The 24,235-nt window shown below is 39.2% G+C and overlaps 1 protein-coding gene across 1 annotated transcript in view; it reads left to right on the top strand.

Moving 5' to 3' along the window:
- The first annotated feature begins 1,368 nt into the window (after positions 1-1,368).
- The window catches only part of STPG2 (sperm tail PG-rich repeat containing 2), a 655,681-nt gene continuing 632,814 nt past the window's right edge, over positions 1,369-24,235 (top strand). The window contains exons 1-3 of the mRNA XM_036765397.1: positions 1,369-1,840; positions 13,144-13,253; positions 13,781-13,939. Of these exons, the coding sequence (XP_036621292.1) occupies positions 1,732-1,840; positions 13,144-13,253; positions 13,781-13,939 (378 nt within the window). The 5' untranslated portion in view covers positions 1,369-1,731. The remainder of the gene's footprint in view (positions 1,841-13,143; positions 13,254-13,780; positions 13,940-24,235) is intronic.

The following is a 24,235-nucleotide window of genomic DNA, read 5'->3' as shown; positions in this document are numbered from 1 at the left end:
CAACGCAAAACTATTTTGAGTTGGATGGTTCTTTAGTCCACATTTTTTCTATGTTACCTATGTGACTGTTAGCTATCTCAGCTTCTGAGTAATAAAACTGGGTTTCTAATATTCCAGCTACTAGAGTCTATCCAGAGGCAGCTAGGTGACACAAAGGTTATAAAGCTGAACTTGGAGTTGGGAAGACCAGAGATCAAATCTGTCTCAGACATTTAGTTTGGTGTGAGAGCCTGGGAAAATCACTCTCTCTTCCTCAATTCCTTTATTTGGAAAGTAGGGATAAAAATAATACTTCTCACAGAGTTAAGGATTAACTGAGATAATAAATGCAAAGTGTTTCACAAACTTTAAAGTGCTATGTAAATGCTAGATATTTAATATTAATATGTAATCACTAGTGAGAATCAGTGCAGTTGGTATATAACTGTATTCTGGCAAGGCAGCTGGAAAGATGACAACTAGAGCACAAAGTATTATAAATTTATTTACATTAGGCATGACTTACCCAGTCTAGACTGAAAGGGTAGAAACTTGGGGTAAGGGGGTGAAAGGAATGGTGACAAATTTAGGTGTGACATAGCCATTAGAACGTTCCTAAATTAGAATGGGTTTCTGGGAAGGCTAGCGGGTCTGATATAAACTGTTGGGCGCATCAAACATTCCTTTTAATGAAGTGATCAACCAACAAACGGTGCCAATTGTCCTCTATGAGCCTCGTGTGCAAATGCAAAAGTGAGACTATCCCTGCTCTCAGGAAGCTTGAACTCTTTTGGGGGAAAACAGGTACCAGTTAATGACATTAGTAGCGGAGGGGATCAGGAAGGGGAGAGGAACTAATAAGTGGGATTTTAAGAGGAGGGAGGACAGAGGATGGGGGAGGGAGGGCAGAGGATGCGGGACCTCGGGCGAGGGAAGGCCAGACTCCAGAGGGCCAGGTTGAGCCGAGGGCCTCAGAGGACCACAGACGGATGGGGCGGTGGGGGAGGGGAAGCGGTCCTTCCGGTCCCTTTCTGAGCTAGTTCGGTAGACGCCGAGTTCTGATCGCGCTGACCCTCTCTTCCTAGCGGGCCTGGGAGCTTGACCAGTCCCCTCTGCACCCCTTCACCCCTCCCTGGGCTGCCCCTCGGATGGAGGTTGGTCGCTATTCTCTTGGACCTCACTCCTTTGCGCTCCCATTCCCACACGGCCTTGTTGGAGCGCAGAAGCACCAACAGACGGTTGGCGTAGGACGGTTGGGTAGGCTCGCAGCACGCACACGCTCCGCCTGGGCGCATGCGCATGCACCGGAAGGAGCGCAAGCACGCATGCGCACCTCGGGAGCGCGTTGGCAGGAGGTGAGGGGCCCGTCCCTGACTCCGCCTACTTTCCGATCCCCTCTTCCTTCGGCTATCTCCTCTCACCAGCTTCCCGCCCAAAGAAGGGTAAAAAGGAGAGTCGAAGTCCGGAAGTCCGGAGAAAGACGGGAAGCGAGATTTCGGCAATTTCCCCGCTCGCCACTCCTCGCGGGGCTACAAGCATTGGGTGGTGGTGGCTTTTTTTGGCACGCCCCGTGGAAGGTGGAAGTCTTCGGGCGGAATGTGTGCATCCAGCTGAGCGGGCTTGGCTGGGGTCCTGGAGGTGGGGAGAAGGGTTGTCCTCCTCTATGGTCCAGGCCCGCGCTCCCCGCCCCCGCCAAGCCCTGGACACGCCCCCGCCGCTGCCCCGACCCTGGGTGGTCAGTCGTAGTCCAAAATGTACGACCGGGCCCCTCGGGAGATAACGCTGGCCAATGTCACCAGCACCGACGTCCACGTGGGGCCCGGCTCCTACGATGTGGCCTTCCAGAAGGACTGTGTGGCAGGTAAGAGCCGAAGGAAGCCCGGGCGGCCGCGTTTGGAGCACGATGCCTCCGCCTCCCCATCAGTGAGCCACGCCCCTCCGTGGAAAGACCAACCTAAGCCAGCGCCTGCCCTCGGAAAGCCCACATTCCTTCCCTTTCTGAGTTAACCCTGGGAGCACTGGAGTTTAAGAATACCGGGAAGGACCAAACTTCGTCAGCCCATGCACTGCACTTTTTTATCCATAAACCATAGGAAATAGAGATGAGATGGATGTTTTTGTCGCAAAACAAAATTTATAACAGATTTTTTGCGTTAATGCAACGAAAATGACCAAATTTCCTACATAAGGCAACAGTCCTGAATTTTAGTTTCCTGACCCTGCTGATACTACTTCTGCCCAAATGTTGCTTTTTGACTCACTTTGCCATATCTTAAGCACTCTGCCTTCTTCATTCTTCTTGCCTTTTTCTAAATCTTCCTTTCTCTTTTCCTTTGTGAGTTAACTTATCGTAAAGCTCTCTAAGTTATTAACAATCTCTTAATGGCCAAATCTAATGGCATTGTCTTAGTCCTCATTCTTCCTAACCTTGCTGCAGCCTTTGACACAATGTTGATCATCCTCCTCTCCTTGGTGCTTTCTTCCCTCTAGGTTTTTGGAACGCTACTCTTGTGGTTTTCCTACCTACTTGACCAGTCCCCAGTCTCCTTTATTAGATCTTTATCCAGGTTAGGCCTGTTAATTGTGGGTATCCAACAGGGTTTGGTGCTGGGCTGTCATCTCTTTATATTGTTTCACATGATGATCTTATCAGCTCCAACAGAGTCAATTCAACAAAATGCTGATGCTTGGGGCAGCTAGGTGTCACAGTGGATAGAGTGCAGGGCCTGAAGTTAAAATCTCGCCTCAGATACTTACCAGCTCTGTGACCCTGGACAAGTCTCTTAACCCCTCTTTGCCTCATTTCCTCATCTGTAAAATGGGAACACGCTGGAGAAGGAAATAGCAAACTACTCCAGTGTCGTTGCCAAGAAAGCGCCAAATGGGGTCACAAAGACATGACAAAAACAACAAAATGTTGATGCTTCTCAAATCTACTTATGCAGCCATAACCTCTGCTGATCTCCTGAATTGCATCTCCAACTGCTTATTGGACGTCTAAATCCGGATGTCCGGTTGACATTTTAGGCTCAAAATGTCCAAAATTGAACACATGATGTATGTAAAGTGCTTCACAAATCTTAAAGTACCACATTATTGTATTGATAATATTATTTAGGGTAGGCGTAAGTAATTGGTTTACTCTTCAAGTCTTAGTATTAGTCATTGAGCAGGCCTCAGGGTTGACTTATCCTTAGGGAGAGGCAAGATGCTGTTGAGAAGGTTGAAAAGACAGGAGAGTGAACTGGGAGTAAAGTGTAGGTGAATTAGTACAAATACTTTACAACTCTCGGAAAAATAGATTTTTATAAAGCCAGCACTGAAGACACAGGTAATAGCATAATATTTACATGCTCTGCCATTTACTGTCTTTATGATCATGGGTAAGTCACTTAATCTCTCTGAGCCTCAGCTTCCTCGTTTGTACAGTGAAGATAATAATATTCGCATGACCTCTCTCACAGGGTTTTTCCCCTTTTTTAGGAAAAATGCTTTCTAAACTGCAAAGCATTATAGAAAAGAGGTATTGTTACTATTTTTTGAGGCACTGAATTTTATCACTTCTGTTGTCTCTCGCAAATTCCTCCCTTTTTTCCTAATCAGTTCCACCCTCTTTTTCAGTCTATTGATGCTGCCTACAAATATGTCTGTGCCTCCCCATCCTTTTTTGAAATTCAATTCAATTTCTAATTTTAATCAGTGAAAATCTGTTTTCTCCCTCCCACCTTTTCCCTCCTCCTCTACCCATTAAGAAAGAAAAACAAAACCATGGCTAAAGTATTCAAGCAAAACAAGTTCCCCCATTGGCCATGTCAAAAAATAAAAAGGCTCATTCTGCCCTCTCTGTCAAGAGGTAGGTAGAATGCTTCATCATGAATTGGGAATCATGGTGGTCATTGCATTGATTACAGCTCTAAAGCATTTCAGAATTATCTGAGTTATTACTTGGAATTAATCAAAATCAGAAAACAACAATAATGGTATTTTATAAATTGTGCTTCTTTCCCAGGTTTCTTTGAAACCATTCCCTTTATCATTTTTTTTTTTTGAGGAGGGAAGGCAAGGCAATTGGGGTTAAGTGACTTGTCCAAGGTCACACAGCTAGTAAGTGTGTCAAGTGTCTGAGGCTGAATTTGAACTCAGGTCCTCCTTATTGCAGGGCTGGTGCTCTACTCACAGTGCCACCTAGCTGCCCTGTCTTTATAATTTCTTATGTTACAGTAGTATCCTCTCACATTCATATACTATAATTTGTTTAGCCATTCTCCAGTTTATGGATACCCCTTCAGTTTCCAATTCTTTGTCCCTAATAAGAGGTGCCATAAATACTTTTGTACATATGGGCCCTTTTTCTCTTTGATCTCTTTGGGGTGTAATTAATATTGGTTTCAATGGATTGGAGAGTATGTACAGTTGATTAACTTATGGGAAATATTTCCAAATTGCTTTTCAGAATGGCTAGATGAATTCACAGTTCCACCAACACCACATTAATGTACTTGTTTCCCCACAATTCCTCTAATGTTTGGCATTTTTTTTCCATGTCAACTTTGCCATCTGATGGGTGTGAGTTGGAGCTTCAGAATTGTTTTAACTTGCATTTCTCTGTTAATGATTTAGGGTATTTTTTTATATGGCTATTGATAATTTGAATTTCTTCCTCTAAAAAATCCTTCCTCTGAAAACATTTCCTTTGACCATATATCCATTAGGGAATGGCTCTTTACAAATTTGAATCTTTTTCTTACGTATCTTAGAAATGTGTCTTCACCGTCCTTAAGGAAAAAAAAAAACTCTCACTTGATCCTACTATCCCTGACAGCCATCTCATCCCTTAAGTTCCTTGAGAAAGCTATATACTACAATCAGTGCCTCTACTTCTCCTCTCACTGTTTAAACCCTCTGAAATCTGGCTTCTCACCTCATTATTCAAGTGAAACCAAGGTTTCTGAAGTTACTGATGATGTGTTTTATTCATCTATCTATCAACAACATCTCTCTTGTCTATCTATCTGTATCTGTCTATCTATCTATCTATCTAAGTCTGTCTTTTATTTATTTCTGCCTGTGCTTATTCATTGTTCTCTATTTGTTTTTAATGAGCTAAAATCTCCCCCTTCCCCCTTTGCCAAATGAGACCCAGAAAAAGAAAACCCACTACAAACATGTATAGTCACTTAGTCAATCAAAACAAATTTCCACATTGGCCTTGTCCAAAAAAGTGTTTTTCTAATTCTGCATTGAATCCTTCACCTCTCTATCAGGAAGTAAGTAGCATAGATTTTTGTCATTACACTGATTAAGAGCTCAGCACAATAGCATTCCATTATGTTTGTATACTGTAACTTGTATCTATTCCCTAATTTATGGGGAACCTTCAGATTCCCATTCTTTGCCACCTCAAAAAGAGCCAAAAATATTTTTGTACATGCTTAGAATTTGTTTTGCTGAATACTAATTTACTTGATCATTAAGATTATTTGCTAAATACTAATCCTACCTTTAATCTACCATACCTCTAATTTCTCCTGCCCCCTTCTCTCCTTTCCCTCCTATTCTTTGCTGAATGAAATGTATTTCTATACCCAACTGTGTGTCTGTGTATGTTCTTCCTTCTTTTGATCAGTTGAGAATGAGGATCATGTATTAGCCACTCTCCTCCATCCTCTTTCTTATTGGTATTGGTGTCTACTTGCACACCCTGATTATGTGAGATAATTTCCCCTAACCTTCCTTTCCTTTCCCTCTCTCTACTTCCCCCTTCAGTGAGTTCCTTTTCCCAACCCTTTCCGTTTTTTTTCCAAGATCATTAAGACATAATAGAACCTCTCCCAGGCATTGTCTAATAGAACTCCCTCTATGATCCTGATGATAGGGCTCAGAGGAAACACGTGTATCATCTCCCCACATTTGAATGTAAGCAGTTTATCCTTGTTTAGTCCTTTATCATTCATTCGTGTTTAACTTTTTATATTTCTCTTGACATGTATGATTAAATATCAAAGTTTCTATGCAGCTCTGGTCTTTTCAGCAGAAAAACTTGGAATCCCTTGGTTTCATTGAAGGTCCATTTTTCTCCCATGTTATGTTATACTCAGTTTTGCTAGGTAAATTACTCTTGGCCGTAATCCCATATCCTTTGCCTTCTGGAATATCATATTCCGAATTCTCTACTACTTTCTAGTGGTAGGCACTAAGTTTGGAAGATCATGGAAAGCTTTGTTTGCTAAGAAGTTTATCAGTAGTGCACATCAGTTTCACGAAGGCTTGCATGGGTTTTGGATAATGGACAACGCTCTTGTCCTTTCCCAGACACCAATGGAGTGAAATGGAGCTGTGTGCTTGCTCCCATACTTCTGAGCATGACGCTTTCAGTGATGTTGTCTGATACCTTCAATGAGGATGAATATGGCATCAAGGTCAGCTGTTGCACTGATTGTAATTATTTAATTTGAAAAATAATTAAAGTGGAGGGAGAGTTGGTATGTGACTTTTTGCTCATCTCTAAGCCTGAGATGCAACAGAGCATGGATTGATTCTCTACTGCTTGTGTTAATTTTGGCTTGACAACACCAAGAAAACAGATCTCTACCAACCTGCGCTGCACCATCCTTACGTGGAACCATCAGTTACAGCAAATGAAGAAATTTTGAATGCTGTGGACAAGGTCACTTAACCTTGACAGTATAGTTTCCAGGGATATCCACATAGATGATGAGGTTGATACATGCAATGCCAGAGCTAGCTCAGTGTTTGAGAGGCTCCAAAGGGAAGTTTGGGAGAGAAGAGGTGTTAGGCTGCCTACCAAACTAAGGTCTACAGAGCCATTGTGCTGAGCTTATTGTATGCCTGTGAAACCTGGACAAAATTCAAGTGCTATGCCAGGAAACTGAATTGCTTCCCTTTGAATTGTCTTAGGAAGATTCTGAAGATCACTTAGCAAGATGAGGTACTGGACACTGACGTTATTTCTTGAGCTGGACTGCCAAACATTGATACTCGACTGCAGAAAGCACAACTCTGATAGGCTGGCCATTGTTCAAATGCCAAACATATGCTTACCTAAAAGACTATTTTACAGGGAACTCATACAAGGCAAGCACTCACATAGGGCGCAGAAAAAAAAATACAAGGACACTGTCAAGGTCTCTTTGAAGAACTTTGGAATCAATTGTGAGACATGGGAGACACTGCCAAAGGACTACCCAGCATGGCATGCCCGCATCAAAGAAGCTACTGTACTTTTGAGCAAAGCAGAAATGCGGTAACTCAAGAGAAATATGAGATGCATATATTTAGAGACATCTCCACTCCAAATGTTCATGTGGACTATTTATGCTTGGCCTGTGGCAGAGCATTCCTAGCTCGTATTTGTTTGATCAGCCACAGTTGGACACGTTGTACCCTGACCCCAACATAGTGATGTCATTTTGGTCTTTTTCGAGTACAAAGGACAACAACCACCAGCCACTGAATCATATGTGATCCTGACTGTGGCTCCTCAGTACTTGAATTTTTTTCTTTCTGGCTACTTGCAATATTTTTTCATTGATCTAGAAGTTCTGGATTTTGGCTATGATGTTCCTGGGAGTTTTCATTTTGGGGTTTCAGGAAGTGACTGGTCGATCCTTTTTAGTTCCACTTTACCCTCTGGTTCTAAGAGATCTGAACAGTTTTCTTTATAGGATTTATTGAAATAGGCTGTCTAGGCTCTTATTTTTTTGCTTATGACTTTCATAGTTATAATTAATTCTTAATTTTTCCTCCTTGAGCTGTTTTCCAAGGCAATTGTTTTTGTTATGAGGTGTCTTACATTTTCCTGTCTTTTCAGTCTTTTGACCTTGTTTTAATATTCCTTATTGCCTCATGGAGTCATTGGTTTCCATTTGATCTAGTCTCATTTTTAGGGAGTTTGTTGCTTAGATAAGATTTTGTCCCTCATGCGAAGCTTTCTATTCCCTTTTTAATTCTTTCTTCCATAGCTATCATTTCTTTTCCATTTTTTTCCCTCAAGCCCTCTCATCTCATTTATAAAAAAAAAACCAAAAACCAAAAAACCAAAAACAACCTTAAAAATTCTTGCTTTATCTTTTCTAGGAATTCTAGTTGAATTTTTGCCCATGTTGTATTTCATGTTGTGTAAGGCTTTGCTTATAGAAGTTTTGGAGCCATTCTCCTCCTAACTTCCCTGATACATAATAGCTCATTATGGCAGGATTCTTTTTTTTCCCCTTTGATCATTCTCTAGTCTACTTCTTGACTTTGGATTTGCTGTTAAGGCTGGGTTTTATGGCAATTCTTGAGGGACAATCTGAGTTGGTCCTGCTGCTGCTTTCTTGGGGTATTGCATGTTATTCCAGGATCTGAGGGACAGTGATTTGCAAGCTTTTTGTGTTCCCAAAGTGAAATGACCCAGGACAAAGGCTGGCACCTGTTCTCCTGGTCTGAGCTCTGCAAGTTCCTGACCTGGGTTTTTGTCTGAGCAAGAGTAAACAGCTGCTGGTCTTAGCTGCTGTCAGCCAGCTGGAATGCTCTGCTGGTTCAGAGCATCAGAATTGTAGGTTTCTCTTTGATCTGGGATTTCTGCCCTGGTTATTCCTGCTGGGCTGGATACTGGAAATGAGACAGTGCTCTGCCCTACACTACTGCTGCTGCTGGCTTCTCGACTTCCTCTTTTTGTGGTACACTGCCTAGGGCCTCTCTGCCTGGGAATGCCACCTTGAGAGCAGCTCCCCTTTTTAGACCACATTGGATCTGTGTCTCATAACTGGGTGGTAGGCAACAAAGCTGACAGTTTGTACCTGTCTCCATTGAAGTACTCCTGTATGGCTGGTGGTCGCCTGATAGGGCATTGGGATCTCCTCTTGCCCCAGTGGAGAGTCTTTTCCTGAATGCCACTGTGCTTTTTCTTTGCAGATCCCCCTGTTACTCTTCCTATGCTAAACTAAGCTGTACAAATGACTCACTGTGATTTTTTTTTTTTAAGAATTCCCCATCAAGATTTGGGTGAAGCCAAGATGGGAAAGAAAAAGAAGGGACTCATATGAGCTCTCCCAGATTCCTTTCCAAATGACTTTAAAATTATGTCTCAAATGAAGTCTGGAGTGGCAGAACCAGCAAAAGGATGGGATGAAACAATTTTCCAGCCCAGGACAACTTAGAAGGTTGGCAGGGTGAGAGCAGAGCACAGTCCAGAGTAGGCAACATCCTGGCAACATAGCAGTATTATAGGGGCAATGCAGCCAGCAGCAGTGGCTTCTGGAGCTCTCAGCTTATGGTGAGGAGCTCCCTTTGCTGGCACTGGATGCAGGACTCTGTTGCATTGACCTTGGATCCATCTAGGTCACTATCTTGGGTCACAGGGGTGAGGAGAAGCACACCAAATCTGTGACTACAAGGGAGCAGGCACCTAGTCACATTTCCAGGGCAAAAAAGAGTGGTTGTAGTCACTTACAGACCTGGAGCACAGGCCAGGAGAGTAACAAACACACCTCTCTTTAGGTCATCTCCTGTTGGAACTAAAAATTTATGGACCTCTAGAATTAGCTGTGAAAATGGCTACACAAAAAACCTGAAGCTTGGTACAGTGACCCCTCTGCCCCAGGCTCAGAACCCAACTTTAACATAAAATTAAAAGTGAAGAAATAGATTGGAAAAAAGAACAAATAACAAAATAAGAACCTGACCATGGAAAGTTACTATGGTGACAGGGGAGATCAAAATATGAACTCAGAAGACAAAGTCGAAACTGCTACATCTAAAGCCTCAAAGAAAAATGTGAATTTGTGGCAGGCCCCAAAAGAATTCCTAGAAGAGCTCAAAAAGGATTTTTGAAATCAAGTAAGAGAGATAGAGGAAAAATTGGAAAAAAGAAATGAGAGTGATGCAAGAAAATCATGAAAAGTAGCTTGGTAAAGGAGGTACAAAAATACTGAAGAAAATAACACTTTAAAAAACAGAATGGGACAAAATGGTAAAAGAAACACAAAAATCCACTGAAATGAAGAACTTAAAAAACAGAATTGGCCAAATGGAAAAGGAAGTTCAAAGTTCACTGAAGAAAATAATTTCTTAAAAATTAGAACTGGGCAAGTGGAAGCTAATGACTCAATGAGACACCAAGAAACAATAAAACAAAATAAAAAATGAAAAACATGGAAGAAAATGTGAAATATCTCTTTGGAAAGACAACTGACTTGGAAAACAGATCGAGGAGAGATAATTTAAGAATTATTGGACTACTTCAAAGCAATGATAAAAAAAAAGCACCAGAGACTAGACATCATATTTCAAGAAATTATGAAGGAAAAGTGCCCTGGTATTCTAGAGGCAGAGGGCAAAATAGAAATGGAAAGAGTCTACCTATCACCTGTTGAAAGAGATCCCAAAATGAAAACTCCCAGGAATATTATAGCCAAATTGCAGAGGTCCTAGGTCAAGGAGAATATATTGCAAGCAGTCAGAAAGAAACAATTCAAATATTATGGAGCCACAGTCAGGATAACACAAGATTTAGCAGCTTCTACTTTAAAGGATCAGAGGGCTTGGATTCTAATATTCCGGAGGACAAAACAGCTAGGATTATAATCAAGAATCACCTACTCAGTAAAACTGAGCATAATCCTTCAGGGTAAAAATGGATATATAAAGCAATAGAGTAGTTTCAGGCATTCCTAATGAAAAAACCAGAATGGAATAGAAAATTTGACTTTCAAACACAAGATTCAAAAAAAATATAAAAAGATAAACAAAAAAAGGAAAACAAGGAATTCAATAAGGTTAAACTGTTTATATTCCTACATGGGTAATTTCTAAGAACTTTATTAGGGTAGTTAGAAGGAGTATTCATAGATAGCACAGGTATGAGATGAATAAGATGGGATGGTATCTAAAAAATAAAATTAAGGGCTGAGAAAGAGAAATACACTGGGAGAAGGGGAAGGGGAGAGGTAGGATGGGGTAAACTATCTGATATAAAAGAATCATGAAAGAACTTTTACAGTGGGTGGAAGATGTGTGAAGTAAAGGTGAGTGCTTGAAACTCATCAGAATTGGCTCATTGAGGGAATAACACACACTCAGTTGGGTATGGAAATCTATCATATCCTACAGGAAAGAGAAGGGAAGGGGATGAGAAAAGCTGGGGTGCTGATAGAAAGGAGGGCAGATTGGGGGAGGTGGTAGTTAGAAACAAAACTTTTGAAGATAGGTTGAAAGGAGAGAGAAGGTTAAACAGAGAAAATAGGATAGAGGGAAACAGTAATTATCACTGTGAAAAATTTTTACAGTAAGTTTCTCTGATAAAGACTGCATTTCTCAAATTTATAGAGAACTGAGTCAAATTTATAAGAATACAAGTCGTTCCCTAATTGATAAATGATCAAAGGATATGAACAGTTTTCAGATGAAGTAATCAAAGCTATCTATAGTCAAATGAAAAAATGCTCTAAATCATGATTGATGAGAGAAATGCAAATTAAAACAACTCTGAGGTAACACTCCTCACCTATCAGATTGGCTAATATGACAGAAAAGGCAAATGACCAATGTTGGAGGGGATGTGGGAAAATTGAGACACTAATGGATTGTTGGTGGAGTTTTGAACTCATTCAACCATTCTGGGGATCAATTTGGCTCTGTGCCCAAAATGCTATAAAACTGTTGTATGTGCTCTTTGACCCAGCAAATGCCAGTGGTATGCCTGTATCTCAAAGAGATTGAAAAAAAAGGAAAAGGACCTACATGTACAAGAATATTTATATCAGTTCTTTTTGTGGTGGTAAAGAAACAAAATTGAGAGAGAGGATGCCAATCAATTGGGGAATGGCTAAACATACCATGGTATATGATTATGATGGAATACTGTTGTGCTTTAAGAAATGATGAGCAGGATGCTCTCAGAAAAACCTGGAAAGACTTATATGAACTGATGCAAAGTGAAATGAGCAGAATCAGGAGAGCATTGTATACAGCAACAACAATATTGTATGATGATCAACTCCAAATGAGTTAGCTCTTCTCAGTGATACAATGATCCAACACCATTTTTAAAAAAATTTTAATTTAATTTATTTATTTAACATATTTAGTTTTCAGCATTGGTTTTCACAACAGTTTGAATTACAAATTTTCTCCCCATTTCTACCCTCCCTCCCCACTCCAAGATGGCGTATATTCTGGTTGCCCTGTTCCCCAGTCAGCCCTCCCTTCTGTCACCCCACTCCCCTTTCATCCCCTTTTCTCTTCCTTTCTTGATGGGACAGATAAATTTCTACACCCCATTGCCTGTGTATCTTATTTTCTAGTTGCATGCAAAAACTTTTTTTTTTTTTGTTTTTGAACATCTGTTTTTAAAACTTTTGAGTTCCAAATTCTCTCCCCTCCTCCCTTCCCACCCACCCTCCCTAGGAAGTCAAGCAATTCAACACAGGCCACATGTGTATCATTGTGTATAACCCTCCCACAATACTCATGTTGTGAAAGACTCACTGTATTTTGCTCCGATCCAAGACCATTTTGAAAGACTTAGGATGCTATCAATCAACTTTTCCTTTTGGTCACTCTCTTTTCTAGATTTTTGCTACAGTAGTATCCCCTGGATCTGCCCTGTTACCCCACCCCACTTCATTGAGTTCAGGGTGTTCCCTTTTACCTCCAGGATCAAAAGCACAGCTTTTGTAGAAGGTCTTCCTGGTCTCCCCAAATTTTAATGCCTTCCTCTACCAGATTATCTTCCATCTTATCCATATGTATATTTTATATGTTCCTAGTTATTTGCATATTGTCTTTCGCATTTGAACGTAAGCTTCCTGAGAACAGAGATTGTTTCTTTGCCTTTCTTGGTATCCTCAGAACTTTGCACAATGCCTAGCATATTGAAAGAACTTAACAAATGTTTACTGACTGACTGTACCCCAATCTGCTGTGTAGTTGATGTGTAGTGCAAAAAACGACTTGGGACTTTGTACTGATTTACCTTAGAGCAAATGTGATACCTTTTTCTTTAAATAATAGATCCTTTGTAAAATGTGTTATTTATGTACTAGTGTATAGTGCCTATATTATATAGATTCAACAGTTTAACGTAGTGAAAAATAGTCTGCTTGACTTCTTAGATTTTAAACTGTTTTTTTTTTCAGACAGCTATTTTGTTTTCTTTTGTAGATGGCTATGCTCCATTTCTTTCTTTGGCAGCCCGAGAAAGCGCTCTTGTTACCACTATCACTGAGGATGATGCCCCAGGACCAGCCCACTACAACATTGGAAAGATAAAGGTAAATTTGTAATTCTTGCTAGTGATATCTTATAAAGATTTTTTAAAAAATTAAAACAAATATTGTTTCAATTTTTTTAAATACTATAATCATTTCCTTTCATAAAAAAGTAAAATAGTTAAGTAAAACTGACTAACAGAGAAACCTTTTGCACCCATATTCTCTTTTACTTCTAACGCAGGATTTAGGGACTCTGAGAATAATTCCTTCCCTTCTTTTCTCTTTCCTAATCCTGAAATGCAGGCTCCTAAGAATGAGAACTGCAGAGGGTCAGAGAGTTTAGTTGGTCTAGTTCCCTAATTTTACAGATATAAAAATTGAAACCCAGAGAGGTTGAGAAACTTTTCAAGATCGAATGAGCAGTAAGTAGTTGCCCATTTTAAAGCCTTAATCCTAGACTTTCTCTCTTTTGTTTTATATAGTGATACCTTAAGATAAACACGTAATATCATAACAAGTGTGAATATAATGCTCATTTCTTCCCTATTTCTTAATTTTCTTGTTTCATAATTTTCTTTCCTCTTTAGTACAATATAAAGGGAGGCCTGAGTCTTAAAAACAGAGAAACACGTTTTAAGAAGTTTATTTCAGATAATCCAGGACCTGGAACCTATCATCAGCCTTGTACTGGAGACCTGAGGATAATAAATTGGAAGCTGAAGGATGCTAAAAAACACTCTTATTTGGTATGTTCCTTTTTAAGACCATGATACTCAAGTTACTTCTCCTTTTTCTTCTTTTTTTTTTGAAGAAGACAATCCCAATAACATGATTTATGTCTTTGAAGCAATAAAGTAATATTGGGTAGATTCATTAGAGGTCATGTTGTTAAATTATTGTTTAAAAAATTAAAGTATAAAATGAGGTAAAAGTAACTCATGTAATGATAAAGCACTACCCAAGTATAATATTTGTAACCTCTGTCTATCTATCTGTCTGGCTATCTAGCAATCATCTCTTTATTAATTTTACATTTGAGATATCTACAGTTTTTTTCTTAGTCCTGGCTTATAATAAGACCAGGTGAATACTAATGTAAAATACAAATTTTAAAGAAACAGACATAAGCTTTGGAACACATCTCCTCTGGGAAGGAGAGGAGAAGGGAGAAGAAGTGTCAGTATCATTCTCAGTAAGCAAAGATGGCTGCAGGCTTCTACATATCAACTCTGTGTGGCTTCTACATCATGGTTCAGGCAGTGGCAGCACTGATCTCCTTGCACTTCTTTTCCTTCCATGTAGGAACTTGTCCTACCTAAGTACATTGCTCATTTTTCCTTTTAGAATGAAAAAAGAGAGCTGCTCTTTTCAGGTATGGACAAATGTCTTTCTGGGGCCATCAGACATTGTCTCCAGTGATCCTGCTATGCTTCATTTGGAATTGTGTTGGGTGATTTTTGAAGTCCCATCCAGTTCTTTTTATTTTTAAACTTTTGATAACTTTTATTTTTATATCATTTATGTTTCCCACACTATCCCTACTTCTATACCCTCCCAGAGTTCATCACTTATTATAACAAATTAAAAAAAAGAGGAAGAAAGAAAAAAGGTTCTATAAAACTAATTCACATATCAAAAAGGCTGACATATGTAGTGTTCAACATCCATCATGTACTACTTCTTTTTTAGATACATGAATTTTGTTCATGGCAAAGTTTTTCAATTTCATGCAATCACAATTATGTGTTATCTTTTGTAATTGTGTCTATTGCTTATTTAATTAAGAATTCTCTCCCAGCCACGATTGTAAAAGTTATATGATTTAATTCCCCCTTTTCATGGTACAATTTTGAATATTCAGTTCTTATATTCAATTTGATTTCATTGAGGAATATAGTGTAAATGTTGGTCTAAACTTGATTTTTGCCACACCACTTTATATTTTTCCCAGCAGTTCTTGTAGGAATTTGTTACCTTGGTATTTTCGTTTTGGGGCTTATTGAAAAATGGGTTATTCATTTAAATTATTCTTTACCTAGCCTGTCCCGTTGTTCTATTTTTCTATTTTTTAATCAGTTTCAAATGACAGCCATTACTTTTTAATGATAAAAGACTTTTATTTTTAAGATATGAGTCTGATACTATCTAATTATTTTCAATATTATATATAGTAAGTCATCACCTTTTTTTAGTTTCATGATGAACATTCAAAAGAAACCACAACGGAATTAATTGTAGCTGATGTGCCAACATCTTTTTCAGAAGATGAAGTAGATAAATTGTACAAATAATGCAATGAGACCCTCCAAATTAAATCAACACATAATACATTGGAAGCTGTGGCTCAGGAGGAAGGAAAAAAAAAATAAGTCTTAAGGCTCCATGCTACATGGAAGTTTCTTATGTGTTCCAGGAATACTTCTTCAAGAAGGTAGTTGTGATTCATTAAACATGATTGAGTACCAAATGCCATCTTCCCCCACTGAAATTGCTCATATTCTAATAGAAAAGAAATGACTAGTTACTGATGTGGAAATAATTTCTGAATCAGCTGTTTGTATCCAGGCAGACCATCAATTTGTTAGAGTTCAGAGCAAAATCAATACATAATTTGAAGATGAAAAAAGAAGATATGTGATGTGACTGAGGCAGCTCCAAACTAACCTATTAAAGCAAGCTGTTGAAAAAATTGACTGCTGTTTACTATCATTGTTTTAAATTTAAAAGCCTATGCAAATCACATGCCCCAATAAGGAGATCAAATAAGTGATGAGATTACCTTGTTCAGTAAAAAACAAAACAAAACAAGAAACTTCATCTTCTTGCCATAGAAATATATGGCAGCTGAAGGAGGAAGAAGGTGGAAGGTTATGAAGAACATCACCTCATGAACCAACAAGCAGCCAGGGAGAAGAAACAAACCAACAAGGTTTTCTGGAAGTTTGAGAAGAGACTGAAGCCAGATTATTCCAAGGTGAAAGTGGAGTAAGGGACATTCTGATGAAAAATTGAGAAGGTGTATTAAGACTTTTATAGTAAACTTTTTGATAGTGGTAGTTCCTGCAGTGCTTGAATCAGGAAGGAGAAATGGCATCAAAGAAGACAAGTTGGGAAGAGGAAAAACAGCTAATCTGCACCAAATATAGAAAATCCAATTATAAAAATCCTTGGTAGATGCAATATGATTTCGAGGGTATTAAAGAATTGATCCTCAAACTGTCAGAAAGAGTAGACAATATCTAATGTTTAGAAAAATTATAGACCTTATTTTGGAAAAAAAAGGTAATAGACAAAATATTAATAGCTATTCAATTAAAAAAAAAACATTAAGGCTTTGTGCTAGGTGCTGGCAAAACCAAAAAGGAAACCATCTCTATCTTCAAAGAGCTTGCATTCTTCTGAGGGAATACAGTATCTACATAAGTAAATATAATGTCTATGTAGTAAATAGGAATTTCAAAAGGAAGAAAGTGCTAAAACTTAAGAACAAGATATACCCATTTTCTTATCTCTATAAACTCTTAGAGACATAGTATGGCTAGCCTTGGGGCCAGGAAAACCTGAGATCAATACCTATTAACTCTGTGATCATGAATAAGTCCCTTATCCTCCCAGTGCTCTAGGGAGCTCTGTAAATATAAGTTACAAAGGGGGTGGTACTCACATTGATGAGATCACTGCTCAGTTGAGGTACTGAAGAAATCTATAATCACTTCTCATAACCAAGATGTACAGAAAGTACTAAAAGAGAACAAAAACCAGTTGATTTCCCTTTTAATTTTCAAGCCTGAAGTCAAGTACAGTGTTTATTTTCCTGAGTTCCAGAGATGAGAAATCCAGACTTCTAGGGATTTAGGATGTTCCTAGAAAATGTCAGCCTCTTCAAGAGAAAGTGAGGACATGCACATCGTCTCCCAAATTGGAGGTGCAACAAGGAAGCCCAAGCCCAAACCCAAGGGAGAAGAATATTTGGAATTTGCCCATTACTGTTACTGTGAGTTATTTGGATAGTGCCATAAAGAGTCCTTTATCATACCAATAGTAAAGTAGTTGCCTTTGCAACCCCAATATTGTTTCACTTCTGGATGAATATAGACCCTCAATACAGCACCATAAGATCTGATGCCTTTTTGGGTCTCTGAAAGGTGGAACTCTCCATAGGGAAAAAGTGAATTTCCCTTCTGGAGGACGTTTGAATCCTAATATTTCTGCATGCTTGTATGAGTCTTTGGAATGAAAGTGAGATTCATTGGAATGTCTGGTGGTTGCCCCCCTTCTCTTTACGAAGGGGAATGCAAACTACAGTGTTGCTGTGAATCTAAAGGACTGAGAGACCATGGGAAAAAGTAATCAAAGAGGGAAGAGTATCTGGACCCAGACAGTCTTCCCCAGAGACAGTCTCTGGGACATGTGGACATGAAATCCATATCTTTATGCTTGCCTCGTGGTTGAGGGTAGGTGACTTACATGTGTCTTGCCCAAAGGTAGCCATCAGTGACTTCCCACTCCTGTTCTCTTTCATTCTCCCAACCTGATTATTGCTCTTCTGAAAGGTAAAGGATGAAAGGATGCCCTATTAACCTCCCAGCAGCTGGGGATGGCCCCTCATGAGTCCAAGCCAACCAATCCATCAAACATAAGTGAAATCCAGCTCATAGGATGTGCCAAGCGTTCTGACTATGGGCTTAATGGGACTGTAGCTCATCAAAATGATTAGTCTCCTTTTATTCAGTCCCTCAAATGCATAAATACATATATGTATGTATTCAGCTATGTACACATGTATGTATATATGTATATTTGAACATAGGTATATATACATACACATATACTATCTGTCACTTAGGAACCAGTAGCTACAGGAAATGTATACATTTTGAATGGAGGCTGGAGGAGAGACAGGAAAAGAATGGTGACCAATGACTGAAGTTGGATTTTTATATAAGTCATCTTTGAAGACATGATTGAGGACAGCTTCTATTTGTGTTAGAGCTTTGGCAACAAACTATTAGTCATATAGCAGGAGCAACTGAGAGAGTAATGTCCTCTGTATTCTTCTCTTAGTGATCATCTCCTCCAAGGAGCATTGTAGTAGATGTTGATGCTCTTTTAACATTGACTGAAGACCCTAGATCTCTGGGCCTCTTACACTTACAATGTGCCCTTTAGGGCTGGAAACATTCCTCTTCAGGATCAATGCTCAGATATTTATGATTAAGCAAAGAAACACATAGCAGAAGGGCAGTAAGGACTCTGAAATCTAAATCTTAGGTTTGCCCCAATGTAGGACATATGCTTTGTTTTCCATCTGCTTATAGTTACATTGTACTTTCTCCCCACCCTTCCCGGGAGTGGCTCAAACAGTCCAGACATGATTTGTAGACAGGAAGAGAAGGCAGAGGGCGGGTTGCTCCTTTTTAAAGATCTGCTGAGTCAGAGGCTTTTCCTTCTCAGATACCAATAAAGAGTTTGCTTCATCATTTAAGGTCCTTGAGCATCAACTGAAATATGTTCCAGGAATTCCTGTAAGTTTCCAGGGAGCTCTGGCTCATCCTCGCTATGATGACTGTAAAGACCTACCCTCATGCATGTTCTGTGGAGTGCAACTTCTACTACACAAAGGGAGGTGAAAAGGACTAGTTAACATTATGAGTTATGTTATAGGTATGAGGCTCTTATTACTTCTGGGAGAAATCTGCATCTTGCAGAGGTAGAAGTAGTTTCTACTTCAAAGAATAATGATGAGAGTCCACTGGGTCACCAGAAAAAAGCTATCTGGTACTTGTTATAAGAAAAAGAGCTAAGTTGAGATGGTTGTTGACATGTGCTAAGGTAGCTAAATGTCAACCTGACATGTACAGTCAGGCAGATATGCTGTCTGCCTTGGATGTATATCTGGATTGTGACAGGGAGCCTCTGAGACTTGTTAAGCCTAATGTCTGGTCATTCATGTAGGGACAAATGATACCATCAGAAAGAACCGAAGAGGTAATAATAGAGAAGAATAAATCTTGGTCAAGAAAGTGAAGACAGTAGGAATGCAGCTGGTATTGTCAACATTGATGCCAGTTGAAACTGGTGGATTCTGAAAAGAAAGATGGATGAATATGAAGGGATTTGGGTTTCTTTTCATAGCATTAAGACTTGGAAGGGACTTTAGAAATCACCTAGACAGAACTCCTCATTCTTAAATGAGGAAACTGAAGCCCAGGATAGAGTGACTTGCTCAAGGGCAGATAGCTAGTAAGTAGTCAAGCCAGGATTCAAACCCAGGTTCTCTAATTCCAAATTCAGTGCTGTTGCCACTACATTAATGTTTCTTCTCTAATTTCTAGTGCACTGATTAAAATGAAGGCATAATGAGTTTGTCAGGAATGAGTGTACTTAATGGATAAAATTGTATGTACCTGGAGCTTTTCAAATCTGTTTGAGGGATTTATATTAAAAATGGAAGAAACAGGAGAAACCTACATGCATATTGGTGGACATATAAAATTTTATATGCCAGCAAGTCAGATACCAAAAAAAGCAGCAGGTACAAAATAAAAAACCAAAACATTAATGAAGAGTATTAGTTTTCAGGAAACTATCTGAGAAGAGAGAAGCACTACAGTCTGTAGCTTCAGATATCCATACACAAATGAAGAAAGCATGGATAATAGACAAAGTGAACTAGAGATTTTAATTTAAAGAAAATAATTTGTTGAAATAGTAAGACTTGTTAGTCTGAGTTTTGATAAGAATATAGCATACCTTTTCAAAAACAATTAGATAGATTAGATTAAAGAGGTAGTGACATAGCATTGCATATTAAGAACAAAAATTTGTGAGGAAATCCAAGGGCTATTGGATGATACCTTGGCTGAGACCATGTGAGTGAGTATCAGTGACAATATTGTGGAGGGAGTATACTACATGCCACCTGGCAAAGGAGGAAATGGATGGTGAATTTTTGAAATAGATTGCGAACCTGACATGGAAGCATGATGTAGTAGTTGTGGGGAATTTAACTGTCAGTAAGTGTGCTGGAGGTAATAAATTCTTGGCATGCCTTAATAATAATTTCATTCTTTAAAAAGTGACTAAAATGATAAGGAAATCTACTATCCTAGATGTCTTTGCAACTAATCAGAAGTAAATGTTTACTGAAGAAGAAATGATGGTATGGGGGGACCAATATATACTAGGGTTCCCTACCATGTAGATTAGTCTAGTTTTTCCCTAAAATTCGAAGACTATTTTTGAGGCAATTAGGGCTATGCGACTTGCCCAGGGTCACACAGCTGACAAGTGTCTGAGACTGGATTTGAAGTCAGCTCCTCCTGACTCCACAGCCAGTGTTACTGCCATGGCACCACCTAGCTGCCCCAAGGAAAGAAAATTTAAGTATTATTGGACCATCTGAAAGCCATGACCAGAAAAGGAGCCTATACATAATATTCAAGAAATCATAAAACAAAACTATTTAAGTCTCTTAAAGCAAGAAGAAAAACTGAAAAGAGAAAGAACCCATAAAATGTCTCCTGAAAGAAAACCCTTAAATGAAAACTCCCAGGAATGTCATAGCCAAAGTCCAGACTTCCCAAGTCAAATTAAAAATATTGCAAGCCAGAAAGAAAGAATTCAAGAAGCCATAATCAGACTCACACATGATTTAGCAGTTACCACTGTAAAGGAGTGGAGAGCTTGGAATATGCTATCCCACAAGGCAAAAGATATAGGCTTACAACCAAGAATAATTTACCCAGAAAAACTAAATATAATCCTACAAGTGGGAAAATGTATCTTTAGTGAAATAGAGGACTTCCAGGCTTTTTTGTGGGGCAGCTAGGTGGCACAGTGGATAGAATGCTGGACCTGGAGTTAGGAAGACTGATCTTTGTGAGTTCAAATCTGGCCTCAGACACTAGCTGTGTGACCCTGGACAAGTCACTTAACCCTGTTTCCCTCAGTTTCCTCATCTGTAAAATGAACTAGAAAAAAGTGGCAGACAACTCCAGCACCAAGAGCCCAACATGACTGAAAAGACTGAACAACAACAATCATTCTTGATGAAAAGAGTAGAGTTTGGTAGAAACTTTGAAATATAAACACAAGAGATAAACATGAGTGAACAATCATAAGGGACCAAACAAAGATAGACTGTTCACTTTCTAATATAGGGATATATACCCCTTCACAATGCTAACATCATCAAAGGTCATGTTGTTCAGTGATTTTCAGTTGTGTCCAACTCTTTGTGATCCCAGTTGGGATTTTCTTGGCAAAGATACTGGAGTGGTTTGCTATTTCTTTCTCCAGCTCATTTTGCAGATGGGGAAACCAAGGCAAACAGGGTTAATTGATTTGCCCAAGATCACACGTTAGTGAGCGTCTGAGGCCAGTTTTTAACTCAGGACATCTTCCTGACTCTAGGCCTAGTGCTCTATCCACTGTACCACCTAACTTCCCTCATTAAGGGTCATAGAGAGTCCAGTAAGGTGGACAGCCTAGATGTGGTGTTGTTATATTTACATGATCTTAAAAGAAGAATAGAACAGGAGGGGAAAAGGAATACACTGCTAGGAGGAAAAGGAGAGAGTGGAAGGATGGAGAAAATCATCTCACCTAATCTGAATGTTCAAATAGAAGATCACATGATAAAGGAGGAAGAGGTGCAGGGAGCTGGTGATGCTTAAACCTCTCATTGAATTGATCAAGAATATACACATACACACAGCTGAGTACAAAAATGTATTTCATTCAACAGGGAAACAGGAGATAAAGGGGAGGGGAAAAAAAGGGAGGGAACAAGAGGAAAGGGAGGCATTAGTCCTTGGACAAAACAAACTAAGGAGGGTGAGTTATGAAGGCAGATTTAAAAGAAAAGGAATGGATAACTTTTGACTGGGCCCCGGGTGAAGGAAAGCTAAGAAGAGCAGGGGAGCAGAAGCAAATTACACTGAGTCTAGAGCATTGGTGCTGAGTACACTCCTCTCTCACTATCTTCTCTAAAAAGATGGGGCAGGAAACAGAGAAGTAGAATAGAATAAGATGAAGGGAAATATACAATGATCATCACTGTGAATATGAATAGGATCAACTCATCTGTGAAACAAAAGATGGTAATAGAATTGGGATTAGAAAGCAGAGAAATATATTTAACACATAAAGTTTTACACAAAGGTAAAATTAGTGGCTGGAGTGAAATCTACGTTTTAGCTGAAGTAGCCTTAAGAATGCTGATCACTCTAATGACCAACCACCTCCTGATGGAGGTGAATTTCCTTCATTCAGGCTGTGTCAGAATCTGCACAATATGCTTGTTGTCATGCACATTGGATATAAGTGGAGCCTTCAGCATATCACGTTGTTCAGGAAAGCAAGGCTCAAGTCTGACTATGCTGAATAGCAGCTGTCACTTCAGGGCTAACAGAAGTTGGTTGCATGCCTGCTGAATTCTGCTTCAACTGGTGTATCCTTCAGTGAATGTTTCTAGCCTTTAAGTCTCTCTCCTGTAGTCATTTCCAGTACCTTGTAATCACAGCCTAAGCTTTGATTGGTTCATTCATCAGGATAACACACAAAAGTAGAACAGTATAGTTAGTGGAGAAGTAAATATGAGATAACTAAGTATGTTTAGGAGAGCTTCTAAGTACCCTGAGAAGCAACATGTGCTGAAAGTTCCTTGGATTTAGAACTAGAGGATCTTGGTTTGAGTACCAGCTGTGTTACATACTACTTGTGTTGACTTTGGGCAAATCATTTAACCTTCCTGAACTTCAATTTTGTTATCTATATGATGAAGGATTTCTGTCTAGAGGGTCTTGTAAGTCTCTTCCAGCTCTAAATTCTGTGCTGTTAAGTCGTAGACACAAATGAACTTCATGTCAGGGTACTGAAGAACTAGCAAGTGATTACTAAGCTTCTGTCAATGGTCTTTGAAAACTCATGAAGTATGAGAAAGGTGTTAGGGGCCTGAAGATGGCTCCATGTCCTGATTGAAACAAACAAACAAGAGTGGTTGTCTTCAAGTCACAGAACTGTGATTTTTATTTTTATTTCTGGAAAAATTCTAGAATGCACTATTAACATTTATAATATTTTGGGGGCAGCTAGGTGGCACAGTGAGTAGAGCACCGGCCCTGGAGTCAGGAGGACCTGAGTTTGAATCCGGCCTCAGACACTTGACACAGTTACTAGCTGTGTGACCTTGGGCAAGTCACTTAACCCCGATTGCCCTGCCTTCCCCTCTTCAAAAAACATTTAGAGTATTTTGGGGGCAGATTTAGAAAACAAAATGATTAACACTGTAATTTGTCATGCCAGACTAACCTAATTTCCTTTCTTGACTGGGTTTCAGAGTAGTAGTTGAGGAGGATATCATAGATATATCAAATAACTTGTATTTGATAAGTCATTCGTGTTTTCTATATGGAGAAGATGGAAAAATATGGCCTCTCTGGTGGTATAGTTAAGTTAATTCAGGACTGGTGGAATGTTTGGACTGTGATATATAAGAACTATTTTAAGGAACTGAGGACAAAAGAATACTTAGAGAAGAAATTGATGACTAACTTCAAGTATTGGGAGGGCCATCACTTGGAAGATCATTCTTCTTGTCTTTAGTGACCATTCTTAGGAATAGTGGGTGAGAATTGCAGAGAAGAATGGGTTTTGGCTTAATACAAAGAAAAATTTCTGAACAATTTGAGTTTTCAAAAAGGGAATGAGCCATCTCTAGAAGTCATATAATTTTTATCCTCAGAGAACTTCAGGTGGAGGCTGAACCACTTGTTGGATATGTTGTAGAGGGAGATTTCTCTTTAGCTACAAGTTGGACTAGATAAATTCTGAGATCTCATCCAATTCTGATAGTTCATGAATCCTTGTAAGTAAATATATCACAGTTTATATTTTAAGTAGTAGAGTTTGAATAAATAAAAACAATCCCTTTGAGAGTAAGAAGCGTACAGAAGAAAATACATTTAAGACTACTGAAGGAAAGTTGACATGGGTTATGGAGGGGTCATCGTTATAAGTTATCCTCCTTTCATGATGAA

Source organism: Trichosurus vulpecula, chromosome 6 (genome assembly GCF_011100635.1).
Source record: "Trichosurus vulpecula isolate mTriVul1 chromosome 6, mTriVul1.pri, whole genome shotgun sequence".
Lineage (NCBI taxonomy): Eukaryota > Metazoa > Chordata > Mammalia > Diprotodontia > Phalangeridae > Trichosurus > Trichosurus vulpecula.
This window is presented reverse-complemented; position numbering and strand designations above follow the sequence as displayed.